This window comes from Mustela nigripes, chromosome 17, assembly GCF_022355385.1.
Source record: "Mustela nigripes isolate SB6536 chromosome 17, MUSNIG.SB6536, whole genome shotgun sequence".
NCBI lineage: Eukaryota > Metazoa > Chordata > Mammalia > Carnivora > Mustelidae > Mustela > Mustela nigripes.
Window position 1 is genome coordinate 43,338,915 of NC_081573.1, and position 25,317 is coordinate 43,364,231.

The 25,317-nt window shown below is 41.7% G+C and overlaps 1 protein-coding gene across 1 annotated transcript in view; it reads left to right on the forward strand.

Moving 5' to 3' along the window:
• SNTB2 (syntrophin beta 2) overlaps nt 1-20,775 on the forward strand; it is a 116,782-nt gene extending 96,007 nt beyond the window's left edge. Inside the window, exons 6-7 of the mRNA XM_059383027.1 lie at nt 10,271-10,455; nt 13,252-20,775. Coding sequence (XP_059239010.1) covers nt 10,271-10,455; nt 13,252-13,344 — 278 coding nt within the window. The 3' untranslated portion in view covers nt 13,345-20,775. The remainder of the gene's footprint in view (nt 1-10,270; nt 10,456-13,251) is intronic.
• The last annotated feature ends 4,542 nt before the right edge of the window (nt 20,776-25,317 follow it).

Here is a 25,317-nt window from a genome sequence, read left to right on the forward strand (position 1 = left end):
TTTAAAGGGAAGAATGTCTTGTAATTTATCTTTCTTTCCATTGCTTTTGGAAAGTGAGAGATCTCCATGGCTTTAGAACTGCATAGGTAACATTTCCATGGGTCATCTTCTAACATTGGCAGAGGGAGAATTTTTTAAATGTTGTCAAAATGACATAATTCTTCAACCCATTAGTAATTGGTTGATATTTTCCTTACAACCACAGTGATGATTCAAGTAGTGACACCAGTGACTAGTAAGACCCCACCTTGGATTTCACCTAAAGCCACCATTTCCACACTTTTTCATCTGTGTGTTTCCCACCCATTTTCACTATAGAGTGGTTGGTGACCACGCTCTGGTTTTAGTCTTGGGCACAGAATATGCTTTCTGGGTTGTGTCCTCAATGTGAAGGTCTATAGTGCTCTCTGTTCCTTTGGGGAGCCCAAGAACATTCATTAGGCCCTTTACTGGCATCTGAGATCACCATATCGTCTTTAAGAATCCAGAGAGAAGGGCACCTGGATGGCTCAGATGGTTAAGCGTCTGTCTTCAGCCCAAGTCATGATCCCAAGGTCCTGGGATTGAGCCCTGCATCAGGCTCCCTGCTCAGCAGAGAATCTACTTCTCCCTTTGCCCATCCCCCTTGGTCATGCTGTCTCTCTCACTCAAATAAATAGATGAAATCTTTAAAAAAAAAAAAAAAAATCCAGAGAGATGTGTTTCCCAAAACAAAGAATGCATTTTAGATTTTTAACATTTTTCACTTTCCTGTTGTTGCTCTGCTGTCTGACAGCTAAACTTCTGGCTGGAAACAACAATCTGTCCAGTCCCTAGCTCACGGTTGTTTAAATACAGATGGCTTGAGGGGAGGATTGGTTGGGTCCTTATACTTTATTTTTTGGTAATTTTGAACCTTTTTATTCCCACTTACAGCTGTCTTTTAATATTACCTTGATAATACTTTCATTTCCACAATTCAGGTCAACTGATATACTTACTAATCACTTACTCTGAATTTAGAACTGTGCCACATGTACTACAGTGACTGAAAGTAAACTGTTTTGATGAGAGCCAGAATTCCTTTAAAATGCATTTGTGTGTGTCTGTGTGTCATACACCTGATCTTTGTCTTACTATGTGTGTGCTTAATGTGCACATCCTCATTTGCGTATACAAACGTACATATATAAGCATGTCCTGCAGATGCATGTTATCACTTGGTGTTATTGTTGGGAGATTCAGAAAGGTTTATTTAAAACTATAATTATGGCACATTGTACTACCTATTCAGGTATCTGTGGCCTAAAGAACATCAGAACATTGACAAGAAGAAATCATAAATTTAAGCTCTATTTCTTTGTCTCTTATGTGTATTGGTTATGGTTTATGCATTTATTTACTTATTTGTATAGTATACTCATTTAGAAAAATTTTGGTAACTACCTTTAAGATTTTGCTAGTGAGCGCAACACATGAACTTCATAATGTTCATTTAGTTTTATTTATTTATCTTTAAAGATTTATGGGCACCTGGGTGGCTCAGTGGGTTAAAGCCTCTGCCTTCCGCTTAGGTCATGATCCCAGGCACCTGGAATCGAGCCCCACATTGGCTCTCTGCTCAGCGGGGAGCCTGCTTCCTCCTCTCTCTCTGCCTGCCTCTCTGCCTACTTGTGATCTCTCTCTGTCAAATAAATAAATAAAATCTTTTTTAAAAAAGGATTTTGTTTATTTACTTGTCAGAGAGAGAGAGAGGGAGAGAGGCAAATGCAGGCTCCCTGCTGAGCAAGGAGCCCAGTGCAGAACTCAATCCCAGGACCCTGCGATCATGACCGGAGCCAATGACAGACATTAACCCACTGAGCCACCCAGGCATCTGTATAATGTTCATTTAGTTTTAAACCTTTGTTAGATTACAGTAGAATTGGTATATGATCCTTCCAGAACACAGGACTATTTCCTTTTAGTAAATATGAACCTCAAGATCACTAAGCAGAAAATACAGTTAATTCTTTGATATATTTAAAACCATTTTCCATTTTTTATAGGAATTCAAAGTATGAAAATACATATATGTATATATTTGTTTGAACTTTAATAAATATTCTTCTAAAGGCTAATTTCATCATACCAGTTACCCAAACTTTACAATTTTTAAATCAAAGAACTTTATGGAGATACTCTGCATTTCTATAGTTTTGATGTTATAAAGGCTAAGTAGTAGTAGATACAGGAGGATTTGCTTTAGTGAAGATGTAGAAAATCTCCAAAAGGAGAAGAAAATGAGCATTTTGAAGTGTTTATATTGTTAGCATATATAATGAAAGAGTTTGCTTTTTAACCGTGTTCTTGATTTTGTAAAATTCTCTTGAATTTTTATTCAGCTACTGGGCAAATATGGATTGAGTGTATACTCTATACTTGTACTGGCTATACTAAAATAGAGTAGGCATAGCCCCTGCCTTTGAAGTTGGAAGGACAGAAGCAGAAGGAATAATGAGTACTTACCAGGGTTGTTATAAGTCATAAATTGAATGTATGTTTCCTCTGACCCTAACACACACACTTCTAAGCCTTTATTTTTTTTTAAAAGATTTTATTTATTTGTTTGACAGACAGTGATCACAAGTAGGCAGAGAGGCAGGCAGAGAGAGAGAAAAGTGGAAGCAGGCACCCTGCTGAGCAGAGAGCCAGATGCGGGGCTCGATCCTAGGACCCTGAGATCATGACCGGAGCCGAAAGCAGAGGCTTAACCCACTTAACCACCCAGGCACCCCATAAACCTATATTTTTAAGATGAAAGAACTGGCATTAATGTTGTGAGGGCTTGAATTGGGTCTTTTCTGACTCCAAAACCAGTGCCTTAAGCCCCTGCTTTCCCCCCTCTAAATGACTCATTCTTATGCGCAGATTAAACTCCTAGAGGATATATACAGTATCATTTTCTCTTAATTCATTAAATCAACAAACATTTATTGAGTGTTTTTTTACTTACAGAGTGCTGTGCTTTGTAATGTGAGAAATAAAAATAAATAAGACCTACTTCATGCCTTTGACCAAATAGCTATAAGAAAGGAACATAGTGTCATGTTCTTTGTAAGCCTGGGCATGATCAGTCCATTGATTATACTTGATAGACTTGCATTTTTTTTTAAATTTTATTTATTTATTTGACAGAGAGAAATCACAAGCAGATGGAGAGGCAGGCAGAGAGAGAGAGAGAGAGAGAGAAGCAGGCTCCCTGCCGAGCAGAGAGCCCGACGCGGGACTGGATCCCAGGACCCCTAGATCATGACCCGAGCCGAAGGCAGCGGCTCAACCCACTGAGCCACCCAGGCGCCCCTAGACTTGCATTTTTTATGTGCAGGAACAGATGATATTGCTTCAGCCTTTCTCCAAGAGAGTCCTGGGCAATCAGGCCAGGTTGAACCCACAAAGCCCATTACCTTCTGGATTTTTCTGGAAGACCCAGGGGAGCCCAAGGTGGCTCAGTCCTGCAGCTACTGAAGGAAAGGTCTTACAGGAAATACTGCAGCCCTCCAGACCCCTCATACCGAGTAACTGGCCGCAGAACAGCAGAAACAAGATTTGCAGCAGAGCATTTCTTTGATGTTAGGATAGTTGTCCTTCAGGATACACTGCTAATCTCCAGTAGTCTCTCATTTAAAAAAGATGCAAAATAAAGAAAAATTAAAAAAATAAAATAAAAAGACACAAAGTAGAAACCATGGGATGTATTTACCAGCAATTATCTTGATATAACAATAAATTTATTAATGAGCCTTTTTTCCTCTTGGCTTTATTAAATTTTTTTACTACTGGAAAGCTGCTTGGAAGTTATCTTTAACATGTATCATTGTACTCAGCAGTATCCCATAGTTTGAAAAAGCCAGTGTCTCCCCAACTTAGCAGACTGTGAGATAGTAGTCAGAGCACACAAAGGAAAACTAAGGCTGGTGGGGACCATTAGCTTCATGCAAACCGTAGAAGAAGGAAAGGAGCAGCCAGTAGGGCTAAATGTATCAGGATGGTTTAGGCTGAAATTAACAGAAAATCCCCTCTAAAACTAGATTAAACATTAAAGAAATGTATTATCTACATAGAAGAAAGAGTAAGAATAAAAGGTGAGGGGATACCTGGTGGGTCAGTTGGTTAAGCATCTGCCTTCCGCTCAGGTCATGATCCTCGGGGTCCTGGAATCGAGCCCTGAGTTGGGCTCCCTGCTCAGCTGGGAGCCTGCTTCGCCCTCTGCCTGCCACTCTCCTTGCTTGTGCTCTCTCTCTCTGACAGATAAATAAAATCTTTTCTTTAAAAGATTTTCTTTAAAAGATTTTAAAGAAAAGATTTTATTTATCTGTCAGAGAAAAACACAGCGAGAGAGGGAACACAAGAAGAGGGAATGGAGAAGGAGAAGAAGGCTTCCCGCCAAGCAGGGAGCCCAATGCGGGACCTGAACCCAGGACCCTGAGATCACGACCTGAGCCAAAGGCAGACACTTAATGACTGAGCCACCCAGTCAGCCACCCAATAAATAAAAGCTTAAAAAAAAAAAAAAAAAAGGATAGAAGGTGAGGGGTGGTCTTTCCTTCCCAATTGTATTTCTTTCCAATCTGATTGAGCCAATTTGGTTCATGTGTATACTTTGGACCAACAACAGTTACCAGAGGAAAGCTGTGCTCGGATTGGCTCAGCCGCTATCTACCCTTGAAATTGAGATGACCCTTCTTTGTAACACATGAGGAAAAAGTGTAGAAATTTGAATAAAAATAGGGTTTGGGGGGTGCCTGGGTAGATCAGTGGGTCAAAGCTTCTGCCTTCAGCTCAGGTCATGATCTTGGGGTCCTGGGATTGAGCTCCACATCGGGCTCTCTGCTCATCAGGGAGCCTGCTTCCTCCTTTCTCTCTCTGCCTGCCTCTCTGCCTACTTGTGATTTCGGTCTGTCAAACAAATAAAAAAATCTTTTAAAAAAATAGGGTTTGGCTGTAAAGAAAGAATGGAGAAATAGAAACTGGGTAGACAGCTGACAGTGAGTACTTACAAGTATCAAGACAAGAGCTAAGGAAGCTGGTTGGATTCAGCAACATGGAGATAATTATTGGTGCCCTTCAGAAAAGATACTCAGTGGTATGATGGCTTTGGCAGACTGAAAAGGACTGAGGATTGAATGGAAAGTGAAACACAGTGAAACACAGATAAACTGACTAAAGACACTCCTTTTAAGAAAAGAAAGCGGGGCTCCTGGCTGCTTCAGTCAGTAGAGCTCAGTTGGTAGAGATTAACTCCTGATCTTGGGGTTGTAAGTTCAAGCTGCATGTTGCATGTAGAGAGTACTTAAAAATAAAATCTTTTTAAAAAGAGAGAGGGGGTGCCTGGGTGGCTCAGTCGTTAAGCATCTGCCTTCGGCTCATGTCATGGTCCCAGGGTCCTGGGATCGAACCCTGTATCGTGGGCCCCCTGCTCAGCAGGAAGCGTGCTTCTCCCTCCCCAACTCCCTCTGCTTGTTCCCTCTCTCGCTGTTTCTCTCTCTGTGTCAAATAAATAAATAAAATCTTTAAATAAAGAGATAGAGAGAAAAGGGGAAGCTGAGGATTGAGTAATGGCATTTCTTCTGATAATGAGAGATTTGAACATCTAAAAATATTAATGCAGGAGATCCAGTTTAAAGAGAAATGTTGAGGGGCTCCTGGGTCCTCCATCGGTTGCTAATCTGACTTTTTTTTTTAAAGATTTTATTTATTTGAGAGAGAAAGAGAGAGTGTGCATGAGTTGGGAGGAGGGGCAGAGGGAAAGGGAGAAGAAGACTTCTTTCTGAGCAGGGAGCCCAACACAGGGCTCGATCCCAGGACCCTGAGCCATAGGCAGACACTTAATTGACTGAGCCCCAGGTACCCTGAGTGTCTGACTCCCTATGATTTCAGCTCAGGTCATGATCTCAGGGTTGTGAACTCGAGCCCCATGATGGGTTCCATGCTAGAGTCTGCTTAAGATTCTCAGTCTCTCTCAAAAGGAAAAAAAAAAAAAAAAATAGAAAAAAAAATACTTGAGTGTAATAATTGAACCTTAAACATGAAGTCAGAGAATATTCTAATGCAGACTATTAATGATACAGGGAGATTCTCCTCAGAGAACTTCGTTCAGAATGATTGAGCTTGGATGAGAGTACATGTGGTAAACTGGAGATTTCTGGGTTTTAGGTGGTTGGCGCGCACATAAGCGTTCTCAGTCTTCCCCCACCCGCTGCCTCTCACCCCATCCCTGGTCACCACCTTGTCCTTGACCCCTATTCCAGGTGGTGGGTTGGTTATGAATTAAGTCTCACAGATGAAATGAACTTAGAGAAGAGATGAGGGTGTCTGTTTTACATATTACTTGGTAATAAAATTTTCCCAAAGATGCTGAAAGTTTATTAGATTTTTAGACAAGTTGAAATGTCATGATTTACTAATTCTGCTGTATAGTATACACTCAGCAAAGTGGCCATTGTTATGTTTGTTATTGTTACTTAAACCCCAGAGAATTAGCACCTCTAATTAAGCCTTTTAAGGTTACCCAGAATTGGGCCACCTGGGTGGCTCAGTGGGTTAAGCCTCTGCCTTCAGTTCAGATCATGATCTCGGGGTCCTGGGATTGAGCCCCGCATCGGGCTCCATGGGGAGCCTGCTTCCCCCTCCCCTGCCTGCCTTTTCGCCTACTTGTGATCTCTGCTTGTCAAATAAATAAGTAAAATCTTCTTTAAAAAAAGATTACCCAGAATTAGACTATTCCCCTCTCCTCTATCCTCCAATATAGTGTCTTGTCCAATTCCCTAGTATAGGATGTAGTTCATTTTTCTGTATCCGTATTTCCTTTTCTTTCTCTCTCACTTGTCTGAATAGGAAGCATCTTTTGTTTAACTCTGTATCTCCCACAACCTAACACATAATATAACATGTAACTTATGTGTCTGGCACATAAAAAGTGTTCAAAACAATGGTTTCGTGGGGCGCCTGGGTGGCTCAGTCGGTTGAGCGCGGGGAGTCTGCTCGGGATTGTTTGTCTCCCTCTCCCTCTGCCCCTCACCCTGCTCTCTCTCTCTCTCTGTCTCTAAAATAAATAAATCTTACAAACAAAACAAAACAGTGATTTCTACAATGTAGATTGTTTGTAAGGACCCAACTGTCATCCCTGCTGCCCTGTGAGAGCAGAGAATTAAAAAAATAAGAATAAATGATTTAATGAACAAACAAACTAATATATAATTCACAACTCCGCTGAACTTCATGTATGTTTGCTGATTATTCTGGGTCCAGGCCCATGAAGTTCCTTCCCCTAACTTGATCTCTGAACACTATCAACCCACATCGTACCCTCCAAAAGGAACACAAAGCCCCCACTGCTGGGTGCTGAATGTTTATCTTCCTCCCTTGATTACTGCAAAAACTGTAGTTTTTTTTTTTCTGTCTTTTAAACTTCAGTATTTGATGTTCTGTGATTGTCCTTGAATGCTGTTGATGTCTTTTTATATTTCTGATAATGGCCCTGTTAAGCAAAATCAGCACATTGCATTTTTTACTGACTTACCTATAAATTGAGGTACATAGTGGATTTATAGTCCACAAAAGGATTTTAGTTGAATCAGGACATCAGGATGGTTATAATAAGCCACCTGGAGTAACCCAGAGCTTCACTAATAAGTCCCAGATCCTATCCCATCAGAATTGGGCCACTTATCACAGCTGGCTGCCGTACACACACACATACACACACACACACACACACACACACACGTGCGCGCGCGCGTTAAGTCACAGTCAAAGACTTTTTTTTTTTTTTTTAAGATTTTATTTATTTATTTGACAGAGATCACAAGCAGGCAGAGAGGCAGGCATAGAGAGAGGAGGAAGCAGGCCCCCTGCTGAGCAGAGCGCCCGATGGGTCTCGATCCCAGGACTCTGAGATCATGACCTGAGCCAAAGGCAGCGGCTTAACCCACTGAGCCACCCAGGCGCCCCAGTCAGAGACTTTTTGCTCTTCAGTGCACTACTCCTGACACCCTCTGAGCATGAGAGGTACCAGGTACTTAGTCACCATTGCTTTAACTATATATACTTACCATTTGGGGAGAAACCATTGAACTAGGACTTATAGATACAACACTGCTATGGTCAATTCATACGTTCAGAATTATCTGGTATTAATTAGCAGTTTTAAGTGAAAACAAACTCACATCTAAACCCAGACATATTCAGTGTCACCTTTATTTTTTCCCTTCAAGGTTGAGATAATCAGAAACAGTATTCTGTTTGATTCTTTTCTTTTCTTCCAGAGAGAGAGCGAGAGCACAAGTTGAGGGAGAGGTAGAGCGGGAGGGAGAAGCAGACTCCCCACTGAGCAGGGAGCCCGACATGGGACTTGATCCAGGAACCCTGAGATCATGACCTGAGCCGAAGGCAGATGCTTAACCAATGGAGCCACCTAGGGGCCCTTGTTTTTTCTTAAGTAACACACACAGCTACTACATTTGCGTTGCTTTTCTTCCCTCCTAGGAGGAAATAATCCTAAACAAGATCTTTGGGCAACTTGGTTTATGGCAGGCTCTTAGGGGGTTAATGGCTTGCCTTTTCTAGCTGCATCACCTGATCTTGCCCCAGTAATGACACACCTGCTGGCAGAAATACTCCCCCACCTTCCCTAGCCAGTGCTTCCAGAACTCGAGCAAATCCTTGTTCTTTGAGCTTCTCTTTTCTAGACTAGAACTGATCCCCTCTTCTCCTCAAACAAATCTCACTACCCTTGACTGCACTATAGCTTCAGGGATGTTAATAGAATAAAATTCCCTTGAAAACTGTATCCTAGTTGCCCTGATTAGGATCTATCTGTTCTTCCTCCAAACCCTTAGCCATTTATTCTGAGATTATTGCATTGTATATCTTTCTACAGGTAGGTAGTTTTATCCATGTTCCCCCCCCCCACCCAGGGTTTTTGTCTGAGGATAATGAAAATTCAGTCTTTGGGCCGAAGTTCTCTTCTTTGAGTAGTGCTGAGAAGGGACACTGCCAATATTTGTCTATTGTTCTTTTTTCTTATTACTTAAACACAGAGCTATTTTAACTAATTCAGTGCAAGGGCAGTGAAAAAATACACTGATGGGTCTGGATAGGAGGACTTGCTTGTTTAGAAAGTACTTTTTGTGACCAAACAGAGCAAGACTCTGATCCTTTAGGTGATGTGAAGTACATCTCTCAAGGGGTTGTGCGAATTCCCAGGTCTCAGAGGGCCTGGCACTTGCAGCCCCTGTACTAACAGCAAAACTGTGCTCGGATGTTAGTGAAATGGAAACTTCGCCAGTCTTGAGAAAAGGCATGTGTCAGTCTTTTTTTTTTTTTTTTAAAGATTTTATTTATTTGACAGAGAGAGATCACAAGTAGGCAGAGAGGCAGGCAGAGAGAGAGGAGGAAGCAGGCACCCTGCTGAGCAGAGAGCCCGATGTGGGACTCGATCCCAGGACCCTGAGATCATGACCTGAGCCGAAGGCAGCGGCTTAACCCACTGAGCCACCCAGGCGCCCCGGCATGTGTCAGTCTTAATGATCAAAGGGGTTTTTTTCCTATCGATTCAGATCAATCCTTTGAATTTGATCTTTGATCGGACTGACAGTATGACTTTTGCTAACTATGACTCTTACCTTTGATAATAAACATTATCTTTATCCTCTTCCCAAATACCAACCAAACCCTGCGACTGCCCCTAAAAGGCATTTCTGCCTTCTCTCCTTTGGATGTTCTTTCTTCTTGCCCATTTGAAACCTTGCTCTATTCACTGCCCATCCGGTTTGACCTATTTTTTAGGGCCTCTCTGAAGTACCTTCTCCTCCAGGAAAACTATTCCTTGACTTTGGACTCGTTCAGTCTAGTGTTTAGTCGTGTTCTGTACATTCTACCCAGCACGATTAGGAATTTCACGTTTATGCCTATTCATTTAGAAAGTTCTCGAGAGCGGGCACCATGCCTCTCACTTCTCTAGTACCATGCACCGCCTACTGCCAGCACAAGTGTTTAATTGATACTCACTGAGTCAAACTGGATCAGATCAGATGTCATGGAGAGTTATGGTCATCTCTTTCTCATCTCAGTCTAGATATTGACCCAAGCAACCAGAACAAAACTTACTTGAGGTCGTTCCAAATAAGTTAGATATCACACATTCTCAAGAAAGGATTCTTTTTCCTTTGTTGAAGTCAGAAGAATCCTTTTCCATTTGAAAACTGAAGTGCTAACTTTATTAATGATAGCTTTTGCATGTCTTCAATAGGCTGCACGATAAATGGCCAAGAAGTAAGATTCACTGTCCACTATGAAAATGGGTTCACTATCTCCAAGGAGAATGGAGGTTCCAGCAGCATATTGTACCGCTACCCCTTTGAGAGGCTGAAAATGTCTGCTGATGATGGCATTAGAAATCTGTATCTGGATTTTGGTGGTCCTGAAGGAGAACTGGTAAGAGTGTTTCTGAAAACCATGTTTACTCCAATAGGTATTTTCTTTCTTTCTCATTGTGTTTTACCTTTTGTATAGAAAAGTGTGGACATATCATCCATTTGGAGTCAGGAAATTGTTCTTTAGTTTTCAGGATGTATTGGGTTTGGGTTTGGGGCCTGTGTGTGTGTGTGTGTGTGTGTGTTTCTTTCCCCCACTTCAGGAAATCATTCCTTTTTAAAAAGTTTTGTTTGAATGGTAGAAGGGAAAAATGGATAGCCCTTTTAAGAAATAGCCTTTTATCAAATATGAGCTATAAAATACAAAAGATGGTAAACTTTAATAAATAAATTCTATCCATTGCTATTATTAGTAGTTGGTTGAGATGAGTTAAAAGTAATAGAATGACTTGGTTGCTACAGAAATTCTGCTGATGAGAAAAAAGATACAGAGGTATCTCCACACAACCATCATTTTTTTTTTAAGAGCTCCTTGTCTTTTAAAGGAAAGATCGGCAGGAATTTATGATTTCCCTTAGGGAACCATAGAAGTGTGTAAAGTTTACTTCAGAAATCACAAATTATGATAAAGGAGTAAAATAATGCCTTTTCTGTCTTATCATTTTAAAAAAGATTTTATTTATTTATTTGATAGAGATCTCAAGTAGGGGGAGAGGCAGGCTGAGAGAGGGAGAGGAGGAACAGGGAGCGTGATGCAGGGCTCCATCCCAGGACCCTGGGATCATGACCTGAGCCAAAGGCAGAGGCTTTAATCCACTGAGCCACCCAGGTGCCCCAAGTTCAAGTCTTATACATGAAATATTATGTCTGTTGACACTTACCATAGATGGAAATTTGCAAAACAGAATCTTGACATTTTATTACTGAAAGAGATCGTAGAGAAAATAACTTCCAAATAAGAAATCATGTCTAGAAATCTTATTTTAAATAATGAACCTTTAGGAGACTATGATTGGACCATGGACCAGGGCTTTTCAAAAGCTCGAAGCAGCCATTTGCAAGGACGTGGATGAAACTAGAGGGTATTATGCCCAGCGAAATAAGTCAATCAGAGGAAGAGAATTATATATGAAGAAACAAAGAGGAGGATCATGGGGGAAGGGAGGGAAAAATAAGATAAAACGAAGTCAGAGGGGGAGACAAACCATAAGAAACTCTTGGGGCGCCTGGGCGGCTCATGGGTTGGGCCTCTGCCTTCCCCTGGGGTCATGATCTCGGGCTCCTGGGATAGAGTCCTGATTGGGCTCTCTGCTCAGTAGGGAACCTGCTTCCCCCTCTCCCTCTGCTTGCCTCTCTGCCTGCTTGTGATCTCAATCTCTCTGTCAAGTAAATAAATGAAATCTTAAAAAAAAAAAAAAATAAGAGACTCTTAATCATGGAAAACAAACTGAGGGTGCTGGAGAGGAGGGGGCTGGGAGGGATGGGGTGATGGATATTGAGGGGAGCACGTGATGTGATGAGCACTGGATATTATATAAGACTGATGAGTCTACCTCTGAAACTAATAATACACTGTATTTAATTAATTTAATTTAAATTAAAAAAGAAGAAGAAGAAGAAGAAGTGGGAAACATCCCTCAGAAGGCCAGAGGGAAGTATAGTCTGAAACATCAAATCACTGACTTCCCATCCAAGGGTCTTTGATTAGGTCAGGGCTGTTTTAAGGGCCTCAAGAAACCAATAAGCACTTTAAAATCATTTGGATTTCAGCATTGTATCTGTATTTCTGGTATATTTGATCTTGCTGGGAAATAAAAATATGTATATATATATATTTTTTTTTAAAGCCTCAAACATTAAATAGAGTTAAATGCTTCTATTAAATTAACTTATGTTAAATTAACTAGTTATTCATAGCAGTTGTCATTTAGCAAGCTAGGTATTAGATTATTCCTGGCTATATAGTTTTACTCCCTGCCTTATATTTAATGTATACAAAGTTTAATGATGAAATTCATGCTCTGTAATTTATATTTTGAATAAAGTTGTATTTTTCTTTAAAAGGCATAGTTAACTATGCCCTATTCCTGGTTCTGCATCAGTGCTGAGGACTGGCTTGACTCACAGCCCGATGCAGGTCTCCTTGTTCACCTGGTGTCAACTGTCCAGATAGAGGCCTAAGCTTAGGAATCTATGACTAGCCCTCCTAACTAGCCTCAAGAGTTGCATTCCTACCACAAACCTGTGAGGGATATCAAAAATCATACCCATCCATAGTCACATTCAGCTGCATTCACTCTGATTCCCCTGGGAATATAATCCTAATTAATGATCTCCATATAGCATATTTTTCTTTGTTTTCCATCTTCTTCCATTTGGTTCTTCCTGCCAGGCATGGTGGATTCCAGCTCCCCACCACTTGTCTCCTAACTGTGATGTGGAAGTTCACACTAGTTTTCATTACTACCTGGAGTGACCTTACTTCAGAGTATACTTTTCATTTGTGGCTTTAAGTTCCTGAGAGATGTTTCCATAAGTCTGGCACCTTTTTTTTTTTTTTTTAAGATTTTATTTATTTATTTGAGAGAGACAGAGAGCATGGGTAGGGGAGGGGGAGAAGGAGAAGCAGACCCCCCCCTCCGCCCCGCACTGAGCAGGGAACCTGATGCGGGGCTCAAGGATCATCACCTAAGCCTAAGGCAGACGCTCAACCAACCGAGCCACCCAGGAGCCCCTACACTTTCTTAATCCAAATTCTTTCTAAAAAGTAGAACAATACATCCAAATTTGTTCGTTTTGTGTCTGTTTATGAAAGCTTCTGTGTGTGGTAGTGATCATTCGTGTGCTTTCTCCACAGACCGTGGACCTGCACTCTTGTCCGAAGCCGATCGTATTTGTGTTGCACACGTTCTTGTCAGCCAAAGTCACTCGCATGGGACTGCTCGTATGAGCAGCAGAAAATCAGAAAAGAGTCTTGAATGTCACAAGAAGTATTTCCACCTCAAAAAAAAAAAAAAAAAAAAAAAAAAAAAGCACAAAAAGAAAGCTCTTTGCTCTCTCCTCCAGCACAGTGCCTTGACAAGGACCTGCAGATCACTGCTGAACAGTAACTGTGTTTAAAGAAGAGCCTGCCTTTCCCAAGCTACCTTGGCCAGAAATTCTAGGATTCTAATAAGCTCCAAACTGAAGCTGTTGATTTATTGCCTCGTTTCCTAATGTGGTTTCTAAGTCACTAGATTTATTTCCCCTCTGAAAAAGGATGGCTCATTGTGGGTTTTTGTTTAGTTTTATTTTGTTTGTTTGTTTGGACGTAATCAAATATCCAAGAGTTGTTTTCATTTTCTTCTTCTTGTAGGATTTATTTCAAGCCTCGACATCTTGCTTAGTTCAACCATCTTTTCCCAGGTGCTAGTTGACAGCCGCTTGTGCTTTGGGCCATTCCGGATAGGTCCTACGTGCTATTGGAGCTTACTGTCACTTCATCCTTCCACCCCAGGAAGTCCCTGAGTTGCACACCAAAGCGTTCTCCCATCTGTCCTGGCTCTCCTGCATCCCACTCTGGTCACCACTTTCCCACCGCATCACAAGCTTTGCCACTCAGAAGTGCTAACTTTAGGACTTAGAACTTGTGAAATTTGATTTGCCTTGCATTCCACTCCCTTTCTAATGGTGACCAAGTAGGAAACCACTGATTTGAAAGAAGAGGTTTGCTTGTTTTAGGTTTTTCTGACTTATCTTTGGTAGGAGCCAGGCGATAAGATTTCTTTTAAAAGAAAATCCTCATTTTAGCCTAAGCCATTTTTTTTATTGCTTACCAAATGTGCCTTTGGTTAGGGTTAGTGGAGCTTCATTAGTCACTGTTTGAATAACTGGATTATCACTGCCATTCCAGGGAGATCATCCATCTTGGTTTTAAGGAATAGTCTTTGAGATGGGTTTCCTTAGGAGTATCTTTTCTAGTGGGTAGATCTCACTGAGGAAGATAAATCTTGGAGAGCCCACTTCTTTAAAGAGTAGGCTCTATAAAGCCATCTCTTTAGCACAAACATCATGTGAAATTGCATTGGCCTTTGTGAGCCCATGCTGGTTCCTGGCCCTGGTCCTCTCCCTTTGTGGCAGCAGAGTGGCATGGACAGGCAGCTGCTAATTCAAGACTCACTGTTGACTTAATAATGCATTCTCTGGTGGGCAGGGTGATGAGGCCACAGAACAGCTACCTGGGTTTTCCTAAGCATTGCCAGACGTCATCATTATTTAGTAGCAGTAAGATTGTGGTATTAAAGAATCACACTCAGCTTGTTTTTCCTAATTATGAAGGAGGTATATATCTGAAAACATTTAATATAATAGCTATATATAATGACAAGATTACTACAGTCCCCAGATCTAAAAGAAAAGGTGATATTGACTCAGATGTTCTCGGTATTCTCGGAGGAAAAGTCTAGGGATACTTCTCACTTACTATATCTATTAGGAGTGTCATAAGAGGAGGTGAGCACTTCAGGGAGTATAGGAGGGTAACACTCCAAACAGGGGAGGAAAAACCCCACAACCATAAATGCAAAACATGAGCTATTTGGTGTGAGTGTGGACTGACCTAGGTGGGACATTTGGAAGAGCAGACTCATGAGCTCAGAGAGTTTGAGTTAGACATTGTAACTCCATTGTGTTTCTTCTGCCCATAAGTCAATCTTTCTTCCCCTTGTACAATGAGATTAACCACATGCAGAGGCTGGGGAGAGATTACAGTTCTTCCCCCGGCTACCGTTCCAAAAATAAATTATTTGATCCACTTAAAACTGGAAATTGGAATCTAGACTAGAATATGCCTTTCAAGAATTTTTTTATGTTTTAAGGATTCATAGACCTATGTTTAGTTCCATCTTTAGTAAATTTGCAAGGGAAGAAAAGCAGTATCTTGAAGGTCCAGCTATGATTTCTGGAAGCAGAATTTCAACACATAATACCCTCAGATAAGGGAGCTTAGACATTCTTCGCAGTGAGAGCATTATTAACCTGAAAAGTTGCACAGTGCAGTCACAGACTTTGCAGCAAAGCCATTTGGTTGAGGTTTTCTTGGTTAGTGTGAAAGGCTAATAAGCCACTGAGAATATTTTCAGGGGAAACTTACAAGCCCCTGTACTCATCAGTTATATGAAAAAGTTCTCTAAAAAGGGTGTAATGAACATGTGAGCAGGAGAAGGTAAAGTGTGTGAGCCATTCTGACTCATTTTGTTCAAGCTTGAACCATCATATTTAACACCAAGGTCCATAAGGTTTTTTAAATATTTTGAGTCTTAATGTGAAATGAAAATGTGTGGGAGATTTCCTTTGACCACTAGCACCCCTGAGAGCAAGAGCCCTTAAGCTGCCTGTGTAACATCAACAGCTTTCCAATCATGGGTGACCAGCTTGTCCTTCAATTAAGTGTGTTTATGGAGTTTTCAAACCACAAATGAAGTGCTTTTTATGAATAGGACAGCCTTGATAAATACGTATTTTGTATTAAGATGCCAAAATATGGCAAATTATTTTCAAACGATAACTAAAAATGGGCATTTGGGGTATTTCACACCCTTTCTAGAACAGCTTAACTTGTCATTTCTTTTTCATTTTGAATTAGGGAAGTTGCTGAGAATGTTGCGGGCTTCCGTGTGTAGAATGGGAATGAACCTGCAGAGTAGTGTCATCCCAGTGGACCCGCTTCCGTGCCCTCAGTTCCCCCAGACCTGGGGCTTTGACATCTTTTCCATATTCCACACAGATGTCTACAAGTAGCCAATTGGCGTGTGAAAATTCTTCCTCCTCATTTCCTAAAATTTCCCTTTTCCTCTCCAAAGAAAAAAAGAAAGAAAGAAAGGCTCAGTTACTCTTTTTCTGAAAAAGGTAAGCCCTTTCCTGAAGTTATCAAACCTTACCTGGAAATAAGTATCTAATATTTTATATGAAGAAATACTTTAATGTATGTTTATACAGTATTTATTAGATAGTTATAACTGTAAACTCACCTACCTAGTAGACAGTTTCAGATTAAATATTGGGACATGTACAAACAATCAAAAATTACTTTACATATCATTCACCTATTTTAAAGCCATGTTTTAGCACTTTTTAGGCTCGGTGAAGTCTGATTGTGCCTGTTTTTATCAGCTGTATGCTCACAAACTTTGTTATGGAACATTATTGGATGGCAGGAGAGATTGAATTATTTATTTCTTACATTTTGGAAAAATCTAACCAACAAATGATAAAAGTTGCCACTGATTATTTGTTTTCCTAATTTATCATCCTAAGCAGAATGGTAACAAAGCTTTTTTCAGCTGATTAAATGCACTTAGCTAATAGACCAAAATTTATTCTTTAAAAAAAAAAATTAAGCTGTGTGGAATCTGGACAAGATCATTTTTCTCTCGGAAAAAAGTTTTCACTGTAAATGATTTTGATGGACAAAAGTGTGACCACTTTTGAGAAAAAGTTATGATGGATTTTTTTTTTAAATTTTGTGAGAACCTCCAGGTCTTCTTGTTTAATTTATGTGCATGTGGATATATTTGTATGTTGTCAAAAACATGGAAGAATCTCCATATTTTTAATGCAAATTCTATTGTAAGCTGCTATGCAAATTCTATTAAAACCCTACCTACTTAAAAGTTAAACATTTTTGAAGCTTTCAGGGAAGACCTGTAGACTTAAGCACTTTCTCTGCTTTTTTGTATCTTATCTTGGACACTTATGCTGAACTTTGTTCTTATTATTTTCACTTGTTATAAGCTATTGATTGTATGTAATATTGAAACTATCCAAATATCCAGCATACATTTCCACGTTGCTGCCATCCACCGTAGATGCCATGAATGAATGGCTGGTTAGAAAGCCAAAGGTCATATTTTTTCAATTGCTAATGAAGAAGTAAAATGACTGACCTCTTCAGTCTCAAAGCAAATTGCTCTGGTCAGATCAACTATCTATGTAAGGAAAAGAGACTTCTTTAAATTTGGAATTCAGCTTAAACTTCAAGTTTAAGTTGAATTTGACCATAACCATATTCACTCTTTTTGTATGTGTATCTCTATCAGGTCTGTAATGTACCAGGTGGTATTATATTATATCCTGTCTTAAGTTTGGAAATCTTAGTTAAATTTAAATTGTTATTGTGGCTTTTTTTTTCCCCCTCCTGAAGATGAAAGCAGAGGAATTTGCCATTTGCTACTGTGCTCTCTCTTTCAAGATTGCATGGTAATCTAGAATTCTTTTTACTTTCTACATACTGTCTTTAAAAACCAACAGCAGCAGTCTCTACTCTCCCTCCTTTTTTAAAGTTTTCTCCTTCCCTGCGCTGGGTATCTAGACAATAAATGTGTGATGACAGACAATTATAAAATAATTATGTTGTATATCAAGATTATGTGTTTTTGAGCAATAGAGCTACTCCTATCATGTAATGATAAGTGAAATTTATGCTAGAAAGAGACTGCTTAATGGCACATTTGAAACCATTTCTCTAAAAAAAAAAAAGTAGATCTGGCAGATCAGTGATACAAGTTAAAATAAGGTACCAAAAATAGGTTCAGAGAGCACACCTGTATATCTGTTGTCTTTTTTTTTTTTTTTTTTTTTTTTAACAATAGCTAAACTCCCCACTGGAAGAGTGGTTTTTATATATTAGCTCAACAAAATATTTTAACAAGATTTCTTCTTTTGTTTCAAAACTGATAAACTTGAGATTAATCTTTTGCCACCTCTATTCTTCCCACTTCAGGTGACTGAACCAAAGCAGACTTAAGTTTTAAAGATTTTTTTTTTTTTTAATTTGTCAGAGACAGCAAGAGAGGGAACAGAAGCAGGGGGAAGTGGGAAAGGGAGAAGCAGGCTTCCTACAGAGCAGGGAGCCCAATGTGGGGCTCAATCCTAGGATCCTGGGATCATGACCTGAGCCAAAGGCAGACACTTAATGACTGAGCCACCCAGGTAACTGCAGACTTAAGTTTTAAAAGTGAATTTACGTTTGGTGTGATTCATAAGTAATGCCATTTACCGATGAGTCCTTGCTCGCTAATGAACATTTGACTATATTCAACAAAAATCTGCCATCTGAACTGTAATTTTTGAGTTGCTCCAAAATAGATTGGTTGAACCGAAAAAGCTATAATAGAGAAATGGTACTTTATTATACTGTAAGATTAGCTACCCTGGTAGATTCCTAGTACCTTCCTCAGTTCTGCTGTTACTTAACTATGCTATTGACCCAGATGCTTTGTTTTAGAGTCCCCCTTTATCCCAGTCACATATTATACCTTTGGAACCTGAATGCTCTGTCACCTCTTCCGAAGTGATGGAAATCTCTTATGAAGCCAAAAGGTTCTTTGGGGGCCTGGAGGAATTTCTGAAACTGCAAGGCTAATTAATGACATATTAATTCAAGTATTGTTTCATCTAATAAGCACTTAGTAGGTACTCTGAAGTGTCCAAAAGAAAGTTCCTACCCTCAAGTAGCACATAATCCATTATTTCTCAGTTACACCATGCCACCTATCAATCAGTGGTCAAGTAATTAACCACTTCATACTTTTACCAAAAAGTACCTCTGCAGTTCTGCTCCTCTGGCTGACTGGAAAAGGTTTGAAATCGTGCTCCGTCTCTGGTCCAGGACAACATGAAAGAACTCCAAGCACACTTAAGTAGGTCAGTCTTTTTATTAAGTTTAATTTTTTTAATGCAAAATTAGACTTTAGCGGGGCGCCTGACTGGTTCAGTTGGTGGAATGTGCAACTCAATCTTGGGATTGTAAGTTTGAGCCCCATGTTAGGTGTAGAGATTACTTAAAAATCTTTTTTAAAAAACTAGACTTTAGTTTGAGAAGAACAGTATAGAATATCCCTAGGAATAAATTACAACAACAACAAAACTTAAGCTCTGTTGCCCGAAGTGGATCAACAGCAAGTCTTTTTAAAGAAATGCTTCTTTTAACTATAAATAGCAAAGCTGAATGTATATTTCATCTACCCCCATTTCTAAATTGTGCTGACGCATGCATTTCCACACTTATACCCGTTGAATGTCTCATTTGCTAAAAGTTCTTACACATGGTAAAAGGAACATTTGTCTAATGGTGTGTCAAAAAGAAAATATTTTAAACTTAGCAAAGTTCCACTTACTCTAGAACACTCTGACATTCAAACTCAATAAAAAAGACGCCTAAAGGAAACAAGAGAGGCTAGTTGAATTTTTTCATAATTTTCATAGAGTGACAGTTCCCTCCCACCCACCTTGCCTTCCATTTATTACTGGGGTCAGCTTTTAAGGCAGTGTCCTTCATTACACCCAGAAAGTACTTCAGTCCTCTGTGATTGGAATGGCACAGGGCACATGGTCACATAGGCTCCTTCCCTTTTGTTTTCCACATCCCGGATTAGTGCACACAAAGTAGGTCTTGCCTTCAGTGTGTTGGCCTTTAATTTAAACCTACCCTTTGACAATCAGGTGCTAATGATTCTGTGGTATTGGAATCAGCACATAGGTATTGTCGTGGAAGTGTCTGTTCCTCCTACGTTGGCAGAAGTGCTTTCCTTCTATCTCCTGTTCTAGAGGGTATCACATGTATTTTTCACCCCTGTTTTGTGAATTACTAAAACTTGGGGGAGAGGAAATGACTTCAGTTAAGTTTTGGATTTGGCACAATCATCAGTCTCAGTGATATTCTTCATACCTGTAGCAAGTCTACCCTGATTACAAGAACTGGTTTTAGTTTTGTATTTTTTTTCTCCAGCATAAGACTCCAGTATTACGTTTACAATCTGTTGGATGTGTTCAGCATAAGACCTTGGTGCCCAAAGAATTTGTTCCTTTTTTGGTACCAGACCCAAGGTCTTATAGAAGATAATATGGCAAACCACTAACTATGAAGGCCATTTTGGCTAATCTGTGCAAATTCTGATTATGCCCCCCTTGTATGTATTTTATTCCATACAACTTTCATTTTCATTAAGTATTATTAGAAAACTAGAATAATACTTCTACAAGAAATTAAAAGTATATGATATTCTGGTTTTTTCCTTCTTTTTAGAACCCTATATTTAAACAAGACTTCTTTTTAAGTGTTGTTTAAGATTCAGTTCTCAAATCCTCTGGTATCGCCAGACTACCAAATCAAAACTTAGGGCATAAAACAGGGCAGTATTTGTGTTCTTAAGAATTAAAAAAAGCTTTATGTGTACTCTATAAATATAAATGCATAGACAATACTTTCCCTTGAGTTGGACATCAACATACAGCATTGTACATTACAATGAAAATTTGTAACTTAAGGGTATTATATATATAAATACATATATACGTTTGTAACCTTTATACTGTAAATAAAAAAAATGCTTTTAGACTTGTATTTTTTCTTTTATTTTTACATTAAAATGGTTTCAAACCTGCCGGAAGATTTCAAGAGCAGTACGAAGATCTCCTACATCCCTCCTCTTCATCCAGACTTCCCAGTTGTTAACATTTTACATTTGTGCTGTCATCCCCTCTTGTCTTTCTCTGACATGTTGCTCCGGCACCCTTACATCCTCAGGGTGTCCCTCCCAAACACAGCGACACTCTCCTGCACTGTCATTGTCGCCCTAACCCGTGCAGCCCTACCCCCACCACCAAATCAGCGTGGCCCGACACTAGCACCCAAGCCACAGACCCCATTCGAGTGGTGCCAGTTGTCCCAGCAAAGTCTCCTTTTTCCTTCCGGCACAGGAGCCTATCCAGTACCACAGGTGGCATTCTGTTGTCATGTCTCCTCATTCTGCTGGTGTCATCTTTAAGCAGACGTAGAGCAACTCCAAACTCAAAAACCTAGCTTGGGTTCTAGTTCCACCACTGACTTTCACTGACTGACGGGAGCTTAATCATTGGATCTCTCTGAGCTTTATTACACTCTGAGTCACACAGAGGGGAGGAGATGGTTTTTCAGCAATCCTATCAGGAATCATCAGTGCTCCATTCATTTGCACGGTCAGTCACTCACTTTGCATGAGATTTCACCCTGGCCCTACCTCTCCAAGCTGTTACTCACCTGAACTTAGTTTTTGTAGCTCTTCTTCCACATTCCTCCTGGCCCCCACTCAAAGGATCCTTAACAATATTGTTAAGAACCCACTCCTTGGCAGGAGCCCTAGAATGCTGGCGTTTGTCCAGTCTGATTTTACTAGGTTGTATTGACTAAGCAGAGCTGACTCAGCGGTTCAAGCTCAGGTTCACAACACGTGTCGCCCTGCCAGCATCAGCCGAATCCCACCTGGGAAAGTGAGGCGCAGGAAGGAACGAACCAAACCGTTTATCTGCAAGTCAGTGACTTTCTACCTGAAGTGTGAGAGCTCAGATGTGTGGGAGCTGATAATCTGATTTCCGCTCTAGTGAGAAAGTCAGAATATGAAGTTCTTGATCTGATTTGGATCTACGAAGCCAGAACATGCTCCATGTGACATCCCACAAATCATATTTAACGCCTTTATTTCCCCTTCCCTCCCTCCACTGACTCCTAAACTGCCAGCAGTGGCAACACCACTGGAGAACTGAGGGGTTCTCGGAGTCTGTTTTCAAGCTGTCCTCCCAGGAAAAAGTCCGCAGTGGGCGGCCAAGTGAGACGGGGAGGAGGCCCACTTCCTGCCACCAGATGCGGCTGCTTGGCACAGAACTTCCCTCCAGGATGGGGAGCTTCCTCTGGGAAGCTTGCTTTGTTAGCAGGGCCGGTGTCGGTACTGCCGGCTCACAGAAGACAGAAGCTATTCCAGGAGTCCCAAGAAAGTTGAATAAGCAGAACGAAGAGAAAAAGTAAACACAGCCCGTGGATCTCACACCCAGCCCTTGCTCTGTGCTGAATTGTGCTCCACCAAATTCACAGGCTGAGCCCAACCCCCCACATCTCAAGAGGGTGACTGTATTTGGAGATAGGACCTTTGAAAAGGCAATTCAGTTAAAATGAGGCCGTTAGGGCGGGCCCTTGGCCAATCTGAATGGGGCCCTTAGAAAAGAGGGAAGCTTGGGCAGAGAAAAGGGATGCATGTGCACCCAGAAAAGACCCCCCGAGGATACAGCAAAAGCATGCCCATCTGTCAGGCAAGGAAAGAGGCCTCGGAAGAAACCAACCCTGCTATACCTTGATCTTGGACTTCCAGCCTCCAGAACTATGGAGACAATTTCTATTGTTTAACCCCCGCCCCCAGAGTGTGTGGTCGTCTGTGATGGCACCCCTAGCCATCACAACCCAGCGCTCCTTAACTGCAGGGTCTTCCAGCTCTGGAAGGACAGCGCCGATGCCAGGTACAGAGTAGCAAATACAAGCCTCCCCAGGCCAGCCACACAGCTCCGACGGCGTCTGAAAGCACAGTGCTCAGGGTGGAAGCTGAGAAGCCATGACTCGTCCCATGTGTATGCGTCTCCCTGTCTCACCCAGGCTCATCATAGCCCTGTCCCTCCACTCCCACCACGATCCTGATTCCAGTGTCCACAGGAATGCGAAGCACCTTGCTTGGCCTTTTGGTTCCTCAGTCTCCTTGTGTGTGACGAGGGCCCTTTTGTTCCAGCTCCGCCATCCTCCTGCTCCCACTGTGGCCCCCTAGACGGTTATTGCTGGAACGGAGCCATTTCCAAAATCAGGAACTGAAGCAGCCCTCTCCAGCATGCTCCTGCTGGGACCGTCCTTCAACCCTTTGGGTCCTCAGCTAGTTCATGGACTCTCTCGCCGGCTCCTTATCCGCCTCCCTCCTTCCCATCCCATCGCCCACCATTGCAGCACCGCGCTCGCCAAAACCTCTGAGTTCCCTGCGGTTCTGCCTTCGTGGGAGCCACGTGGAGGAACCCAGCTACCTTCCTGCATCTCGGTGAGTAGCTGAGTCCTGGGGAGGAAGGCTCAAGGCAAATTGGTACTTCTGTAAATTTACAGAGGTTGCCAGCCTTTACCGGGTGTTCACCTTAACACTGCTCATGTTTGGGTCACTTGAAAGGATTTCAAACCATCGTTACTCTCCTCAAACCCCAGGGCTCCCTCTTCTCTCTCTCTCTCTCTCTCAGCAGATTCTCTTTGCTCCTAATTCACTGGGAAAACAGCAGCCACCCAAAGGTACTCTCCCAGCTTCTCTCACCTTCCAGCTGACCTAGGTAGGCATTTATCTTCTTCCCTCCGACTATAATGTCTAAAGCCAGTCCTCTTCCTGCTTTGGTCCCATTCCCGTTCATAAACCTTTTCAACTAGACCCTTCCTACTGGGCTTTTAAACATGTTCAACTCTTCTCCCATTAAAAACCATCACAGATTCCTTCCCGGACCCCTCAACTCCTGCAGCTAATGCTCTAGGCCTCCTTCTCTTTTCCCCAGATCTCTTGAAAGCGTTGTGCCTCCTCGTGACACCCCACCCCCCGTCTCAGCCAGCCCATTACAGGAGGGTTTCTGCCTCCATCACATGACTGGAACGTCTCTGGCTGAGGCGGCTGGTGTCTTCCTAGGACTGTTTGCCTCCTCAGCTGCATTAGATACTGTGCTCCCGTCTCCTTATCAGTCCTCCTTCCCTGACTCCCAGAGCACTCCTGTGGCTAGCTTCCCTCTCTACCTGTCTTTCTGAGCTGCTTTGGCGGGCTCATCCTCCTTCCGTCAGCCAGCAAGCATCCAAGCTCTGTCCTAGGCTCCGCCTGCACGCTGCGCTGCCCTAGGAGATCTCATTCCCACCTATCCCCAGAGGGCTCTCAGCTGCGTATCTCCGGCCTCACCTTTATTCTGACTCCGGGATGTATATGCCTAACTGAAACTTGGTGTTTCAAAGACACCTCATATTTGTGATCTTCCTCACTTCTCCACCCCCCAAACCTGGGCTCTGTTCAGTATTCCCCAACTCAGTGTCACCAGTATCTGTCCAGGTCCTGAAGCCAGTAACCCAGGAGTCACCTCTGTCCCTTCCTGACCCTCACCATACCCCAAGTCTAAAACACTTCCATGTGCTTATGATTTGTCTTCCACAATGTCTCCATTCTGTATATGTCTCTCTGTGCCCCTGCCCCTAGTACAGGCTTCCCTCATACTTGTGGGCTACAGCAAAAGCTTTGCATGCTATAGCCACCCCATCCCTGCAAGCTGTTCTGCACAGTAGGGCTCAAGTCACCGCTCAGAAAAAAACAACAGGGCCCCTGGATGACTCCACTGGGGAAGCATCCGACTCTTGGTTTTGTCTTAGGATAGGCCCACCACCTCATCTCTGGGTTTAGCTGGGAGTCGGCTTCCCTCTGTTGCTCCTACTCTCTCTCTCTTTCTCAAATAAATAAATAAAATCTTTAAAAACAAACAAATAAAAAACAGTTTCCCATTGTCCTCAGGATAAAACCCAAAATCTCTACCATAGCCAAAATGCCCAGGCCTTGCCCAACTCCCCCACATCAGTTCATTTTGACTTACTTTCTGCTCTTTGCCTATATGACCCTTCTTCCAGTTTCTTAGATTCCATCAGTGGCCTCCATAGGGCCTCAGCACCTTTCTACAGGCTGTTTCATCAACCTGGAGTGTCCCTTCTCCTGCCTCAGACCTCAGCTTTGAACCTGGTAACCTTTTCTGACCACCTATCTTGGGCAGGTGGCCTGTTAGATGTGTACAAAGCATGTGGATTTTCACAGATGGGCCTCAACACACTTATTACATCATCTTTCCTGATGAACATCATCTATCTTCTCAAACAGTAGGCTGACCTAGAACTGTTATGATCATTGCTATATCCTCAGAAACTAGCACAGATATACTATACTGAAGTTTACAGGGCTAAAGCCCCCAGCATTGGAGATTTAAGAAAACCACTTTCCTGGGCTCTTGGCTGGCTCAGTTGGTAGAACATGAGACTCTTGATCTCAGGGCTCTAAGTTCAAGCCCCAGGTTGGGTGTAGAGATTACTTTAAAAAAAAAA